Below are 17,233 nucleotides of genomic sequence, written 5' to 3'. Positions count from 1 at the left end.
CTTGTGAAATACTGTCTTATAGGACAAGTAATGATCTAAGAGGACACTTTTTTGTTTGTTTGAGACAGGGTTTCTCTGTGTAACCCTGGCTGTCCTGGAACTCACTTTGTAGACCAGGCTGGCCTCGAACTCAGAAATCCACCTGCCTCTGCCTCCCGAATGTTGGGATTAAAGGCATGCGCCACCACGCCTGGAAGAGAACACTCTTAACACAATAGAATACATTAGAATAGCTCGGTCTCTACAGACTCCTATTTTATGAACTCCAGGTCTAGAAGGAAAGAAAGTCATGGTCTTCCCCACAGCACTGAGGGACTTCCCTGTGTCTTACGCCTCTTGATTCTGTACCTTCCTCCCATCCCATACTTCGTCTCTCACTGTGCCCCTCACACAGCTCACCAACCTGCCTTACAGGTAGTGGACCTGACTTCGGAGGCACGCTTCAGATGGGAAAGGGTGGGCAGCGTGGATCTCCATAGCTGTTCTGACACCCTGGGACCCATCAAGGCCTAGCCTCAAGCCTGCCCTTCAGAGGAGGTCTACCTGCATCTGATTTTCCTTCTCACCCTGCACAACTTTGCAAGAATGATCTTGCCGGGCAGTGGTGGCGCACACCTTTAATCCCAGCACTCGGGAGGCAGAGGCAGGTGGATTTCTGAGTTCGAGGCCAGCCTGGTCTACAGAGTAAGTTCCAGGACAGCCAAGGCTACACAGAGAAACCCTGCCTCGAGAAACCAAAAAAATAATGTGTGCTCCCGATGCTTTGATCAGAATAGAAAATAAACTTGTCAGCTTATAGATGTGGCAGACACATGCCTGTAATCCCAGTACTTGGGAAATAAAGTCAGGAGCCCAGCATCATCCCCAGCCACCGGCTGAGGATGAGGCTGGCCTGGGCTCCAGAAGACCCTGACTCAAAAGCGAAAGACAAACTAATTCCTCCTATGTCTCACGCCCATGGCTTTGTGGGATCCTGAACTACATCTCCAGTGGGCCCTTCGGTACACATCCTGATAGATGGTGAGTGTTACGTCTGCCACATAGCCAGGGAAGTGTTTGGTCTTCAGGGTAATGAGAACAGAGCACCCCAAGTCATAATTCCAAATAGAGTTCCGGGCACTTTGCAGGTAAGGAATCTGGTTTGCTTTCAATTCTCCAGCCTATATTCTCATTCAACTGCCTTGCAGTACAAAGCTAGGCAGTTTTACTGCATCTTCTGGGAACACTGATACCACATAGGAGAAACTGTTCTGTTTAGTTGAAAAAGCCCCTTCCTCCCCTTTTAGCCAGGGCCCTTCTGTGTCCTTTGCATGTGAGCTGTTCCCTAGGGCACCCAACAGTTTCATTAAGTCCTCATGCCCAATCATAAATATCACAGGTTTTTTTTTTTTTGTTTTTGTTTTTTGGTATTATATTGCTTTTTAAAAGTTGCAAGAGTAGGGGCTAAAAGCTGGCTCCATGCTTAAGAGTGCTGGCCAAAGTTTTATTGCAGAAAACCCAGCTTTGATTTTTTTAGCACCCGCATGGTGGTTCATAACTGTGTGTACTGCCAGTTTGTCTTTCTTGTTTGTTTGTTTGTTTGTTTGTTCATCCATCCACTCATTTATTTATTTATGTGTGCATTGGTGTTTTGCCTGTATGTATGTCTTTGGGAGGGTGTCAGATCCCCTGGAACTGGAGTTACAGACAGCTGTGAGCTGCCATGTGGGTGCTGGAAATTGAACCCTTGTCCTCTGGAAGAGCAGCCAGTGCTCTTAACCACTGAGCCATCTTTCTATTCCCCTTGTTCCCCTATACTAACCCTCACCCTTCCAGCCCCTCTCCCCAATTAGGGATGCCTTCTTTTGGCCTCCATGGGCACTAGGCACACAATTGGTACACAGACACACAGGCAAAATGCCCATACACACAAGATAATAATTTAAAATTTTAAGGTAAAACTTACAAGTGGTGGTACAGGCCTTTGATCACAGAATGGAGGAGACAAAGGCAGGGGGATCTCTGAGTCCAGCCAGGACTATATGAGCACCTGTATTTTTTTTCCAAGTTTTTTCACAAATGTAAATAGGTGATATGTGCTTTAATTTCTAGAAGAGGGCTGGAGAGATGGCTCAGCGGTTAAGAGCACTGACTTCTCTTCCAGAGGTCCTGAGTTCAATTCCCAGCAACCAGAGAATGGTAGACGGGCAGAAATGCATCTGAGGAACAGGGTAGCCCCTGTTCTGCTCCCAGGAGGCCATGAGGGCGTTGGTCCCCAGGGAGGCTGCAAGGCTCACAACCATCTGTAATGGGGTCTGATGCCCTCTTGTGTGTCTGAAGACAGCTATAGTGTACTCATATGAATAAAAAATAAATCTGCCAGGCCGTGGTGGCGCGTGCCTTCAATCCCAACACTTGGGAGGCAGAGGCAGGCAGATTTCTGAATTCAAGGACAGCCTGGTCTACAGAGTGAGTTCCAGGACAGCCAGGGCTACACAGAGAAATCCTGTCTCAAAAAAAAACCAATAAATAAATAAATAAATAAATAAATCTTTAAAAATAATAATGTCTAGAGGAAATGGGGGTAGCACTACAGTATACCTGTAATAAAAAGGCAGGCTGGGAGCTGGAAAGTTGGCTCGGTAGTTAAGAGCTACACTTGCAGAGGACCTAAGTTTGGTAACTAACATCCACACGATGATTCACAACAAGCTGTAACTCCTCTTCAAGTTGCCCTCTTCAGCCTCTTCAGACACTAGGCACACGGCAGGTGCACACACACACACACACATATATATATATAGGTAAACACATACGTGAAATTTAAAAAATCTTTTTTTCTTAAAGATTCATTTATTTACTATATCCAAGTACACTGTAGCTGTCTTCAGACACACACACATCAGATCTCATCACGGGTGGTTGTAGCCACCATGTGGTTGCTTGGACCTGAACTCAGGACCTTCAGAAGAGCAGTCGGTGCTCTTAACCACTGAGCCATCTATCCAGACCCCCCTCCTTTTTTTTTTTTTTTTTTTTTTTTTTTGTCTCTCTGTGCATCATTGGCTTTTCAGGAATTTGCAATTTGCTCTGTAGACCAGGATGGCCTCAAATTTAGAAATTTGCCTGTCTTGGCCTCCTGAGTGCTGGGATTAAAGGCGTATGCCACCAAGCCCGTCTAATCCTAAAAAAAAAAAAAAAAAAAAGGCAGGTAGATTTCAGGGGAGCAGGGTCAGTCTGTAGTCCTGGTAACTCACCAGAAAGGGCACTTCCTGCTTGGGTGCCCGTACTCTGACAGCAGCCTTGAAGGCCCAGATCCTACCCAACAGACCTTCTGCCACCTGATGGCGCCAGTAGGACTACAAATCCCAGAAGGCCTGGAGTCTACCGCACTTGGGCCACCGAAGGGGCGGGGTTAAGCATGCGCTCAGAAGAGTGGGTGGGCCTTGCGTGTTATGGGTGGAGTGAGAAAATGGGCGTGGGCTCAGGGAAGCGCGGGAAGTGCAGATTTTCGCGGCGGCGGTGGCTTGTCTGGCTATGACCCTGGAACAGGAGCTTCGCCGTGAGTATTTTGGGGAGTGCATGTCGGGACGCAGGGTGTGGATCGGGTCCTGGGTTAGACTCGATTCTCTCTTCCGGCAGAGCTGAGCAAGGCCAAGACCAGGGCCCAGAGGAATGGACAGCTGCGCGAGGAGGCGGCCTACTGCCACCAGCTGGGGGAGCTGCTGGCTAGCCACGGTGAGCCGGAGCGGTGAGAGGACTAGCTGGAGGCAGGGGACTGGCTGGGTGATGGCGCACCTTGAGCACACGCCCCTCTTCCGGCAGGCCGCTTCAAGGACGCTTTGGAGGAGCACCAGCAGGAACTACATCTGCTAGAGAGCGTCCAGGACACTCTAGGCTGCGCTGTGGCCCACCGCAAGATTGGAGAACGGCTGGCTGAAATGGAGAATTACTCTGCTGCTCTGAAGGTACAGGACCTTCACTTGTTGAGGAGAGAGGGCTAGTATGCAAATAAGTATTCAGGGACCTTTGACTTGGCAGGCAGTCACACCCTTCTTATGTCTACTTGGGGCGCTGCCTGCCTCTTGGTGGTGGTGGTGGGGAATGGATGGGTTTGTGACAACTGAATGAGGAAGGCTCAGGACCCACTGCTATTGAGAGCAACACTCCATGCAGCCCTTAGTGGTCTCCCATGACAGCACTGCTGCAGGGCAGAACAGCCATTGCCATAGACAGTCCTTTGCATAGAAAAGATAGGACATGGGTATACCCAACTCTGTCGAAATTTGGGAAACAGAAGGGTCTCTTTTCTAAGAGTAGCTTCCTCTGGTATCAGACTGCTGGAGTTGCTGGGAGTCGGATCATGTCAAATGCTTTTTCTTTCTACATTAGCACCAGCATCTCTACCTGGATCTGGCTGGTTCCCTGTCCAACCACACTGAACTACAGCGAGCCTGGGCCACCATTGGCCGCACCCATCTGGATATATATGACCACTGCCAATCAAGAGATTCCTTGTTGCAGGCACAAGCTGCCTTTGAGAAGAGCTTGGCTATTGTGGATGAGAAACTAGAGGGTATGTCCCCTTTCTTGGATTCTCCCCATAGGCTCCCTCTGGGCCCTCCCTTTCCAAGGCCTGTGTTGCTCTTCAGGCTTGAACCTGTCAGGCACCTGCTCCTTCTCTATATTCTACGTGCAGCAGACTCCTGGCTCACTCAATAAGAGATGGGATAAAGGGTAGGAGTGCCTGAAAACCCCATATCCTGGGGGTGGGGGTGGGGGCAACTGAGTCCCTAAAGCTGTTCTTTTTCCAGGGATGCTGACCCAGCGGGAACTGAGTGAGATGAGGACCCGTCTCTACCTCAATCTGGGTCTCACCTGTGAGAGCCTGCAACAGACAGCCCTGTGCAACAACTACTTCAAAAAGAGCATCTTTCTTGCTGAGTGAGGAGGCACCATCCCTGTCCCCAAGAGGGAGTAGGTGGTCCCCTGGGATCCTTCCAAGAGGGCAGCTTGCCTAAGTTGTTCATTTGCCACGCACATTTAGGCCTGAAACCACAGAATGGTCGAGCCGGGGTCTAGGTGGTGTTAATAGCCGTAACTGGTTGAACATCAATAGTATCATAGGTATTTCGGTGTCTCACTGTTCCAAGGTTGGTGGACACCAGACGCTCTGAGCTCCTATTACCCCATCCCCCACAGGCAGAACCATCTCTATGAAGATCTGTTCCGGGCCCGATACAACCTGGGTGCCATCCACTGGCGCGGAGGGCAGCACTCTCAGGCCATGCGCTGCTTAGAAGGGGCCCGGGAATGTGCCCGTGCTATGAAGATGAGATTCATGGAGAGTGAATGTTGCGTGCTAGTGTCCCAGGTACCTCTCCTTTCATCGTCGCCTTGGGCTTGGACTTTGGTCTACAGGTCTTAGTTTTTTTCTCCCTCTTTCCAGGTGCTCCAAGATCTGGGGGACTTCTTAGCTGCCAAACGAGCCCTGAAGAAGGCCTATAGGTTGGGCTCTCAGAAGCCTAACCAGAGAGTGACTGTCTGTCAGAGTCTCAAGTATGGTGAGGCTGCATGGGGGCCTGGAACTGAGAGCCTCAGGGGTCTGAGAAGGTCTCTGCTCTTCTGACAGGAGAGATCCAGCTTATGTTCTGAGCCTCTGACAGACAGCAAGGGTAGATTTCTGTTTGTTGAAGACCCTTGCCTTGGGCTAAGCCTGCTGCACAGGGTGTCTAGGAAACTAGAGGCTCTATGGGAAACTGACTGGACCTTAGTCACAAAGCAGCATTAGGAAGCAGGAGCACAGGCAGCATACTGTACCTTCGAGACTGACAGTGACGGTCACCAGTTCTTCAGACCAAGCACCATTCTAGGCTGCTAAAGCACACTTACTCTTCTGACCTTCAAAAGTTCCAAGTGGTCAAGTTCCCCACTACCCACTTTTTTTTTTTACCCAATGGTCACACTGAGACACTTTTCCTGATTCCCAGGCTGCTGTCTAAGGGAATATGGCTGGTGGGTGGTAGGCTGTTGCTGGGGCCCTATACTATGTGATCCCGCCTCCCCCTCACTCGAGATTCTTTCCAGCAGTATTGGCAGTGATCCAGCTGCAGCAGCAGCTGGAAGAGGCTGAGGGCAATGATCTTCAAGGTGCCATGGCTATCTGTGAACAGTTGGGGGACCTGTTCTCCAAAGCGGGTGACTTTCCCAAGGCAGCTGAGGCTTACCAGAAGCAGGTGAGTGCCCCCCTCCCACATAGGGCAGGAGAAGAGTGACAAGCGACATACGAAAAGGTCTGAGACATACTGTGCTGCCTTCCTAGCTGCACTTGGCTGAGCTGCTGAACAGACCAGATCTGGAGCTGGCTGTTATCCACGTATCCCTGGCCACCACACTGGGAGACATGAAGGATCACCGCAAGGCTGTGCACCACTATGAGGAAGAACTGAGGCTGCGCAAGGGCAACGCTCTGGAGGTGACACGCCCTCGCCCCCTGTGCACATACAGGCAGGCGTATTTTGGTGGCTGTACTTTACTTTGAGCCCACCATTCTCCATAGTGGGTGCAAGCGGATGCTTCCCAGAGAAAGGCTGTTCCTTCCGAGGACCGTCTGTCAACTGGAGATAGGACAGAGACAAAGCAGATCTAAGGGAAGCCAGCTTATTGGCTGTGGGCAGCTGGATGTGGTAGGCAGCCACCGACCTTGTGTTTTTCTCCCTCTGTTTCAGGAAGCTAAGACTTGGTTCAACATTGCCCTGTCACGTGAGGAGGCTGGAGACGCATACGAGCTGCTAGCTCCATGCTTCCAGAAGGCTTTTTGCTGTGCCCAGCAGGCCCAGAGATTCCAGCTGCAGGTATGAGAGCCCATCCTACCATCCCAAATCAATCTAGCTTTCTTTTTTCCTGGCTTTTGACCTTAAGATCTTGCTCGTGACCTACCTACCTACCTACCTACCTACCCCTGGCCCATTTTATATTTTCATTTTGAGACAGTGTCTCACTAAGTTGCCCTAGCTGACCTTGAAGTTAGAATTCTTCTCAACCTGTCTTTCCTTGCATTAATTGCTCTTGGTGGTCCTGCTTGTTCAACTGGACATCTTTGCTCCCCAGAGGCAGATCTTACAGCACCTTTATACCGTGCAACTAAAGTTGCAGCCACAAGAAGCCCGTGACACTGAAATCAGACTGCAGGAACTGAGTATGGCAAAAGACACAGAAGAAGAGGAGGAGGAAGAGGAGGAAGAAGAGGAAGAAGCCAGTGAGGCCCCAGAGACCAGTGAACTGGAACTCTCAGAGAGCGGTGAGGGCCAAATGCTGCCTTGTGTGCTGGGCTGGTGTGTGCTGGAAATGGTGTGTCTTTATGGAGCCTGAGGACCAGAAGGGGTGACCGGTGCTTCTGTGGGAGTGCATAGAGGAGGCCGGGTGTGTATATGGAGCATGGGACATGGTAATCAGAAGCTCCCAGCAGAAAGAACTGGTCAGGGCCAGAGTGGCCGTTAGACACAAGGGTTCTGTCTGACCACTGCCAGCTGAAAGTCAGTTGTTTGGGGTCAAAGCCTAAGGAGAGGGTTCTATTAGAACCACCGGGGGGGGGGGGGGGATTAAAAAGAAAAAAAGGGCTGGGCATGGTGGCACACTCCTTTAATCCCAGCACTTGGGAGGCAGAGGCAGGCAGATTTCTGAGTTCGAGGCCAGCCTGGTCTACAGAGTGAGTTCCAGCACAGCCAGGGCTGCACAGTGAAACCCTGTCTCGAAAAATCAAAAACAACAACAAAAAAAAAACCCAGCAGAGGTGCAATGGTATGTCCTGGGTGGCCTTGCGGGTGGTAGGCTGTGGTTGGGGACCCAATGCTGTGTTGCCCCTTTGTGAGATTCGTCCAGCAGGGTTGGCAGTGATCCAGCTGCTGCAGGATGTTCCTGGAACTCAAGACCAGTGTGCGGAGGGGTCCAGTGGTACAGTGCTAGGAAGGAGAGCATCTTTGCTCTGTGGGGCAGGGCAGGCAGGAAGCCATGGAGCTGAGGGCTGACTTCCAGTAGGGTGGTGGCCACGCAAGACCCAACTGTGAGGTTTGTGGATTAGATTCCTAGAAAAACCTTGACTCCCAAGTTACAAGCAAACTTACAGTTCTGGGGAAGTTAGGCTGTGTCTGAGAAGATGAGACAAATCGAATATTGGTATTTTGGGTGTTATGAGAGAGGAAGGAGAACCAGGTACTTCATCTTTAGGAACTGTCCTTCAGCTGGTGGCCACATGCATAAGAGAGAGCAGAGAAAAAAAAAACAGAAAAGGCCAGTGGGTGCAGGAGGGGCATCAGGCCTATTGAAGAGCCTTCGAGAAGAATCACTACAGAGAAAGCCTGTCTGGAAAAACCATAAACAAACAAACAAATTAGTTGAAGCAGGCTTCTGGTGGAATTGGGTTGGGCTAGGAGTCAGCTTTGCTTAACCTGGCTACAGAACTCCCAGGTCCCAGAGTCTTCCTTCCTGCTCGTGGCTGCTCTGCCCTAGCGATCAGGGGAGCTAGAACACCCTAGGCTCTGGCTCAGCAGACTTAACTCTTCTAGAGGATGATGCTGACGGCCTGTCTCAGCAGCTGGAAGAAGATGAGGAGCTTCAGGGCTGTGTGGGCCGGCGGAAGGTGAACAAGGTGAGGACGGCATGCCCTCCCCTTCCCGTTGCCCAAGAGCTCTGTACCATCCCTCGCCAGCACTACTTCCACCCCTCATACTTCTGCCCCACTTCGGGGCAACTACACTTACAGTGGAACCGGCGCAATGACATGGGAGAGACCCTGCTGCACCGAGCTTGCATTGAAGGCCAACTGCGTCGTGTCCAGGATCTTGTGAAGCAGGTGGGTAAAATCCCTAGAGAGATCCCTGAGCCCTTGCTTCCTCAGGGAGCTCTGGACCCAGGCCGTATCTCCTTTATAGCGTATTTTTAAAAACAGAAGAGATTCCAAGTGGCTAGCACTCCTGCTGTGGGTGAGTGGGCTGGCCTAACCAGAATGAGAGTGAACAACAGACTAAAACCCCTGGCATCTTCCTTCCTGTTCTAAGCCCTGTATTCAGGCACTGTTTGTACCAAGGTATAGGATGGCACATGGACTAGGAGTCTACTGTGATAGTGTAGCCAGCTAGGCATCAGGAAGGGCAGGGCATATCCTCATTTTCTTTGTTAACACCTAAAGAGGGAAAGAAGGCTATACCGAGGAGTAAATCTTTGAGGCCTACTCTGGGCACTAGCCATGCATCTATGCTAGGACCAGGGCCCAGGACCCATCCTCTTTCCTTGGTCCTAGGGCCATCCCCTGAATCCCCGAGACTACTGCGGCTGGACACCTCTCCATGAAGCATGCAACTATGGACATCTTGGTAAGTAAGGTCAGGCCAAGCACGTGGCAGGACATGTGGGTCAGGAGGCAAGTACGAATGTGCTCACCACCCCACCCCACCCCCACCCAGAGATTGTTCGCTTCCTTCTGGACCATGGAGCAGCAGTGGATGACCCAGGTGGCCAGGGGTGTGATGGCATCACCCCCCTGCATGACGCCCTCAACTGTGGCCACTTTGAGGTAGCTGAATTACTCATTGAGCGAGGGGCATCCGTGACTCTCCGTACCAGGAAGGTAAGTCAGGGCATAGGCAGGGCATGGGCAGGGACTGTGATAGAGTCTGTTGTTCCCCCTGCTCAACTGAGTGCCACTCAGGGCCTCAGCCCACTGGAGACACTGCAGCAGTGGGTGAAGTTGTACTTCAGGGACCTTGACCTTGAGACAAGACAGAAGGCGGCAACCATGGAGAAGAGGCTCCAGATGGCCTCCTCAGGCCAAGGTAAGCAGGGCCTCCTCTATCTCTCCTTGTTCCTAGCCCTAAAAGTGAGGTCCTGTCTCATGATTTATTCTCTCTTGCTCAGCTTCCCGCAGCTCCCCTGCCCTCCAGACCATTCCAAGTAACCATCTATTTGACCCTGAGACCTCTCCTCCCTCAAGCCCCTGTCCAGAACCCTCCTCATATACTCCTAGACCTCCAGAGGCCTCTCCGGCCCCTGCTAAAGTCTTTCTGGAGGAAACTGTGTCTGCCGTGTCCCGACCTCGAAAGACCAGGCACAGACCAACCAGCAGCAGTAGCAGCTCAGAGGATGAGGATAACCCAAGTCCCTGCAGGCCATCGCAGAAAAGACTGAGACATACCACACAGCAGGGTGAAGTCAAGATTCCTGACCCACCCAAAAGTAGAGAGACAGCCACGTCAAGTGCTTGCCGGGCGGCTTACCAAGCGGCCATCCGAGGCGTGGGTAGTGCCCAGAGCCGTCGCTTGGTGCCTAGCCTGCCTCGGGGCTCAGAGGAAGTCCCTGCCCCCAAGACAGCACTCATTCCCGAGGAGGAATACCTGGCTGGGGAATGGCTGGAGGTAGATACACCTCTGACCCGCAGCGGCAGGCCCAGCACCTCGGTGTCAGACTATGAGCGATGTCCTGCAAGGCCCCGGACCCGTGTCAAGCAGAGTCGCCTGACAAGTCTTGATGGTTGGTGTGCACGGACTCAAGCAGGAGATGGCAGCTTGAATGCAGAGCCTGCAGAGAACCCCAGCGTGCCTAGGACCTCAGGACCCAACAAGGAAAATTATGCAGCAGGCCAGCCTTTGGTGGGTGCACAAGCAGTCTTCAGCATGGGACTGGTGCGGGTAGAAACTTCTGTCTTCTGACTGTCCCCTCCCTCTGTCTTTCCTGCTAGCTTCTGGTCCAGCCCCCTCCCATCCGGGTTCGAGTTCAAATTCAGGATAACCTTTTCCTCATCCCCGTTCCCCAGAGGTAAGGCACAGGCTTCGCCCCCATCCCCAGTCCCTTCCGCCTGTCATGTAGCTCTGCCTGGGGTAACAGTAGCTCAGTACGCAGCATCCTTATGTGCTTATCAGGAGGGGATGTGTGAGCAGGACTCCCTTGGACTTGGCACTCTGCTCCCTAGAGCCCCAGGGAGCCCTGCGCAGACAGGAAGGCTTCAGTCTAGAAAGCTTCTATGGGCCTTAGAGAGGGCCAGAAGAACAGATAGTCTGCCTTTAACCCCAGTACTCAGGAGGCAGGAGCAGGCAAATGTCTGTGAGTCTGAGGTCAGCCTGGCCTACAGAGTGAGTTCCAGGACAGCCAGGTCTACACAAAAACCCTGTCTTGGGGGGTGTTGGGGGTGGGACTAGTTATGCAGAGAAGAGGTGCAGAGGTGGAGAGCACTAGGTGAAAGAGCTGGAGATCCCAAAGCATCAAAGCAGGGCCCCAGTGCCTCCGAGCTCAGCGCGCCATTCTCTTCGGCAGTGACATCCGCCCCGTGGCTTGGCTCACAGAGCAAGCCGCCCAGCGCTATTTCCAAACGTGTGGGCTGCTCCCAAGGCTCACCCTGCGGAAGGATGGCGCACTGCTGGCCCCGCAGGACCCCATCCCTGACGTGCTGCAGAGCAACGATGAGGTGTGCGGCGGGGCCTGGGCCGTGGGCATAGGCCGGCTCTGTTTGCTAGGCTCCGCAGGGCTGCTCACCACATACACGTACACTCTAGGTGTTAGCTGAGGTAACTTCGTGGGACCTTCCTCCGCTAAAGGACCGCTACCGCAGGGCCTGCCTGAGCCTGGGGCAAGGTGAGCTAGCCCTGTCTTAGGATGGAGGAGCTGGGCCTATAATCCCCACCTACCCTGCAGATAGCTGAGGAAACCCAACCCTCCCCCAAGCTTTATACTTTTTTAAAAAGATTTATTAATTTATTACATATAAATTTAATATTCTGCCTGCGTGTAAGCCTGCAGGCCAGAAGAGGGCACCATATTTCATGGTTATCTCTCTAGATGGTTATGAGCCATCATGTGGTTGCTGGGAATTGAACTCAGGACCTCTGAAAGAGCAGCCAGTACTCTTAACCTCTGAGCCATCTCTCCAGCCCAGCTTTATACCTTTTACCCTCAAGTGGGGGACAGGTGGGAGCAGACAGTTCTAGGATCCTAGGCCCTTGGAATGAGAGTTCCTGAAGCAGCCTAAGTCACAGCTAAAGCCCAGGGAGGAGTCTGAGGGGGCCTGGAGGTCACCAGTAACTGGTGACTGGAAGATGTAAATGTGACTGAAGGAGATCAGAGCTCCCCCACCCCCACCCCAATTTATACAAAAGCTCCTTGCATGATACTAAATCCAAGGCTTTTAGGAATAGGCTCCGTATTACTGCCTGGACCATTTTATTTGCCTGCAGGATTCGGGCGTCAGGTTTGAGCTCTCGCCCTGGTGACCTGACCCTGTATCTTCTCTTCTTAGGGGAGCACCAGCAAGTGCTGCATGCCATGGACCACCAGAGTTCCAGCCCTTCGTTCAGTGCCTGCTCCCTAGCCTTGTGCCAAGCCCAGCTCACACCCCTGCTGAGGGCCCTCAAGTTACACACAGCACTCCGGGAGCTACGCCTTGCAGGGAACCGACTAGGTGATGCCTGCGCTACCGAGCTGCTGGCCACCCTGGGCACCACGCCTAACCTGGTCCTCCTCGATCTCTCTTCCAATCACTTGGGCCAGGAAGGTCTGCGTCAGCTTGTGGAAGGCTCCTCGGGCCAGGCTGCTTTGCAGGTAAAGACCCCAGCATACACTGGGCCAACAGCTGCAGGGTATCACTATCCCCACTGAGCCATTGGTGGTCTGGTGCATCTGGGAGAGCTGGGTAGTGTGTGTCCCTGGAATGGGACCCCTGTGGAGATGAGACTCCACATGGGGAGTCTATGAGCTCAGCGCCCATCCCATCCCTTCTATAGAACTTGGAGGAGCTGGACTTGAGTATGAACCCACTAGGAGATGGCTGTGGTCAGGCCCTGGCCTCCCTTCTGCGGGCCTGCCCCATGCTCAGCACCCTGCGCCTACAGGCCTGTGGCTTCAGCTCCAGTTTCTTCCTGAGCCACCAGGCTGCCCTGGGCGGTGCCTTCCAAGGTAAGATGAGCAGTTAAGTGTATTCCCTGGCCCCGGGGTTGAGAAGATTCAAAACCTTGAGCAGAGGGGTCCTAGAATATCAGGATCTGGCTTCTGAGGGAAGGGCCAGTTCCTATTAGGACCCAAGTATAGCTGGGGTCCCAGCAGAAATTGGTTCTTGGCCAGCTTTGGCTGTTTTCAGAACTCATTCTAGCCCCCACATATCACAAGTAGGGTTTCAGAGAGGCCATGTCTGCCCTCAAAGTCCCTCTATCTTTCCTTCCTGAGCCAATTTCATTGCGAGCCCACCTGATTCAGTGACATGGCCCCAGTACAGAGGACTGAGGACTGGGGCTGACCCAGTGGAGCCCAGCAGAGGGAGGGGCCTGGGATTAGGTGTTAATGGTCAGGGAAGTGTCCTGACTTTCACTCACAAATGTCCTGGCCCAGAACTTTATGCCTACCAGCCAGGAATATGGAAAGGTAAAAACTGGGCTTAGAGACTGGACAAGAGCCACTGCTTCTCAATTTTCTCACAAAAAGTCCAGGGGTAACAGTTTCTCTAAAGGATTCATGAGCTTGTGGGGTCAGAGCTCTAGGGTGGGGAAGGGGCAGGGGCCACTGAATGAGTTAACACAAGTCCTTCTGCCGTACAGATGCTGTGCACCTGAAAACCTTGTCCTTATCGTACAATCTGCTCGGCGCTCCTGCCCTGGCGAGGGTGCTGCAGACCTTACCCGCCTGTACCCTCAAACGTCTGGACCTAAGCTCTGTGGCAGCCAGCAAGAGCAACTCGGGTATCATAGAGCCTGTTATCAAATACTTGACCAAGGTATGAGGTATGGAGTAGACTGCCAAACCAGAACACAGGGATCCCAAGGCCCAAAACCTAACTGCAACCCTGCCATGTTGTACGGAGTCTGAGGGAAGGGCTGGGGGTTGGGAAGAACACCCATGGACTCCTGGGAGCCAGGTGGTGGTACTTCAGGCAAGTTCCAAGGGACACGCCAGGCCCCTGTGGTCTTTACAAGGCATCTATAACCTATAGCTTGGAAAAGAGGTGTTTCCTTTCCATTCAGCTCTCTTGGTGATGGGACTCTGCTGGGAGGAAGGTAGACGGATGGGTGCCCACTAGGCATGGCCTTTTGCCCTGTTCTTAACGTCCAGGAAGGCTGTGCTCTGGCCCACCTAACCCTGTCCGCAAACTGCCTGGGTGACAAGGCCGTGAGAGAACTGAGCAGGTAACACACCATCCCTGAGCCACTGGCTCTCCTGTGAGGAGGGAGTCTGACATGAAGATGAATGAGTCAGGTGGTGTCACCTCTTTCTGACGTCCACTGTCTCCAGGGATGGCTCTGGCAGGCATGCTTACCCTCCTTGAGTTTCTTGCCATGCCCTTGTGGTATGAGAACTTCTCACTCTGGCCTGTCCTTTATTTTTCCTTGGTAAAACATTCCCTCCTGCCCCCGATCCTGCCCCTAGAGTTGGCCATGGCACTGCCTCTGGCTGGCACTGCAGAGATCCTTGGCTCCCAGAGCCAAGGGACAGACTTCCCTAGTACTAAAGCAAGGGCTTTCCTGGCCAGCTCATGCTTTCATGTCCCCTGTCATTGTAGATGTCTCCCTTGCTGCCCCTCACTCACCTCTCTGGACCTGTCTGCCAACCCCGAGGTCAGCTGTGCCAGTCTAGAGGAGCTCTTGTCTGCCCTCCAAGAGCGGTCCCAAGGCCTCAGCTTCCTTGGCCTATCAGGTAAGGGCTAGGAACAAGAATGGCTCCTGTGTCTCACCTAACACAGGGCTTACTTTCCAGGGTCCTGCCAGCAGAAGGGGCAGTCACTGCCATCGGCGAGATTCCACAAGGCTGTTGTGATGAAAGGCAGTTTGTGGTGTAACCAGGGCAAGGAGCAAGACTGACTGGTGGCTCAGAGTACGGCAGGAAGCACTAAGGCAGATTACCTCAAGCATGGCCTAAGCTGCATAGTAAAGAAAATAATAGTACTAGTAATAATAATAATAGTGATAATAATAATAATAAACCAAAGGAGGGGCTGGAGGAATGGTCAACACTTAGGGGTGCTCTTCCAGAGACCCTCATTTCAAATCTCAGCATCAAACATAGCAGCTCACAACCTTTGGAACTTCAGTTCCAAGGGATCTGAAGGCAGATCTGCAGGCAGCCTGGCTTCACACAGTACACAGATAGACATGCAAATGAAATGAAACACCAGTACACACAAAGCAATTTGAATTTATTTATTTATTTATTTATTTATTTATTTATATTTTCGAGACAGGGTTTCTCTATGTAGCCCTAGCTGTCCTGGAACCAAGATGGCATCAAACTCGAGACTCACTGCCTCCAGGGTGCTGGGATTAAAGGTGTGCACCGCCAAATGAGTACACTGTAGCTGTCCTCAGACACACCAGACAAGTGTGAAGGCATCAGATTTCATTACAGATAATTGTGAGCCACCATGTGGTTGCTGGGAATTGAACTCAGGACCTCTGGAAGAGTAGTCAGTGCTCTTAACCACTGAGCCATCTCTCCAGTCCCAAAATAATTTGTTTTTGTTTGTTTTGTTTTGTTATTTTGGTTGGGTTTTTTGTTTTTCAAGACAGGGTTTCTCTGTATAGCCCTGGCTGTCCTGGAACTCACTTTGTAGACCAGGCTGGCCTTAGACTCAGAAATCTGCCTGCCTCTGCCTCCCAAATGCTGGGACTAAAGGCGTGTGCCACCACTGCCCAGCTTGTTTTGTTTTCAAGCAGGGTTTTTCTGTATATGCCTGGCTGTCCTGGAACTCATTGTGTAGATCAAAATGTCCTTGAACTCACAGAGATCTGCCCGCCTCTACCTCCTGAGTGCTGGGGCTAAGGGTGTGCACCACTGCCCAGCTGTTCCTTTAGCTTTTGGTTGTGGGATATCCTTTCTTCTGTGCAGCCTTCTCTTTTGGCTAGGAACAGTTTATTCCTTCTCAGTGAGAATCATCTTACTTACTTACAGGGGGAACCCATGGGTTAGTTCACCATAAAAACTCAACAGTGACCAGAGAGAACATATATCCAAACTTTGTAAGAGAACATATATCAAAACTTCTTTGGGGGCCACTGACTGACTGGCCTGGCAAACATTTTCCAACTCCACCTTTATAGACAGACCTCTGAAACAATGCACATTGCTTCTTTAAAGTGACATTTTTCAGATACACATGCACACCCCCTCACAGCCTAGGCAGCTCCTCGGGTATTCTTAAAATGATCATGAAGATTTGAACCTCCTTTTGGAGTGGCAAATTGTTTGTTGTTTTTTGAGACAGGGTGTCTCTGTGTAGTCCTGGCTGTTCTGGAGCTCTGTAAAGTTTCCTCTCTACCTGGAGAGGACTGAGATTAAAGGCGGATGCCACCAGGGCAGGCATGATTTGGACCTTTTGTTTTTGCGGGGTTTTCTGGGTCAGGAGGGTAGCAAATCATTGTTACTTGCAGAAAACCTTATTTCCTCATTCCTGTCCACCAGTCAGTGATCCAAGTTCCGCTTAAGGGGTGCTTGCTCTCTCAACCTGCCCCCCTCCCTCCTTCCTTGCCTTATCTACTAATAAGCTAGCTTGTCCCGTTACACCAACGCACTCTCCACCTTATAAGTGTGCCTGATGGCCTGGCCTGCCACTGCCTTGCCCAGCTGAGATTTGAGGGTGGCAGCCTTTCCCCCTGGAGGATAAAAACTGAGCACAGGGGAGTCCCTGGGTTTTTCCTGTATCTCACCCCCTCTTCCCAACACAATGGTATTTCTGGCAGCTGTGCGCTTCATCCAGTTCCCTGACAACCTTGAGCCTACTGGGATCTCTGACTTGATCAAGGCCTGGCATTCACTAGCCTCCAGAGATCCGAGGGCCCACAGTATACAGATATATTGAGTCCTTTTTATGATGGGACAAGCCAAAATGTAGGCTCCGAGGTACAACATAAGCACTATGCCTCCTGTGGGTGTGTAAGTTAAACCTACCTCCTCCTCACCCCCACAGGCTGCTCTATTCAAGGGCCGCTGAACTCTGACCTCTGGGACAAGATCTTCGTGCAGTTGCAGGAGTTGCAACTGTGCACCAAAGACCTGAGCACCAAAGACCGAGACTCGGTGTGTCAGAGACTGCCAGAGGGTGCGTGCACAATGGACCAAAGTTCCAAGCTCTTCTTTAAATGCCTCTGATCCTAGTCCTGCCGTTTCCTCCAGAAGAAAAAGAAAAACCTTAATAAACTATGCTGCTATCTCATTTGTGTCAGCTCTCTGCGAAAAGGGTGGGCGATGTGAGCTGTAAAAGCCTTGACAGGCGGAGCTACTCCAGAGC

At 51.8% G+C, this 17,233-nt stretch overlaps 1 protein-coding gene across 2 annotated transcripts; it reads left to right on the top strand.

Annotated features, from left to right (window-relative positions):
• The first annotated feature begins 3,465 nt into the window (after positions 1-3,465).
• Tonsl (tonsoku-like, DNA repair protein) lies at positions 3,466-17,158 on the top strand. 2 transcript variants are annotated; one of them, NM_183091.3, is made up of 26 exons: positions 3,466-3,541; positions 3,622-3,717; positions 3,805-3,947; positions 4,372-4,555; positions 4,794-4,923; positions 5,182-5,353; positions 5,429-5,543; positions 6,070-6,215; positions 6,302-6,454; positions 6,708-6,833; positions 7,090-7,279; positions 8,544-8,626; positions 8,741-8,830; positions 9,278-9,350; positions 9,441-9,604; positions 9,686-9,809; positions 9,892-10,622; positions 10,712-10,788; positions 11,284-11,434; positions 11,523-11,601; positions 12,263-12,564; positions 12,747-12,918; positions 13,554-13,729; positions 14,065-14,138; positions 14,513-14,646; positions 16,913-17,158. In NM_183091.3, exons 1-26 carry the CDS (start codon positions 3,517-3,519, stop codon positions 17,092-17,094), a joined length of 4,092 nt encoding a protein of 1,363 aa, NP_898914.3. In that variant the 5' UTR covers positions 3,466-3,516; the 3' UTR covers positions 17,095-17,158. The 2 variants fall into 2 exon arrangements, with proteins under 2 accessions (NP_898914.3, XP_017172244.1); XM_017316755.2 differs by lacking the exons at positions 3,466-3,541; positions 3,622-3,717; positions 3,805-3,947 and adding an exon at positions 4,632-4,716.
• Positions 17,159-17,233: the final 75 nt, after the last annotated feature.

Source organism: Mus musculus, chromosome 15 (genome assembly GCF_000001635.26).
Source record: "Mus musculus strain C57BL/6J chromosome 15, GRCm38.p6 C57BL/6J".
Classification (NCBI taxonomy): Eukaryota; Metazoa; Chordata; class Mammalia; order Rodentia; family Muridae; genus Mus; species Mus musculus.
This window is presented reverse-complemented; position numbering and strand designations above follow the sequence as displayed.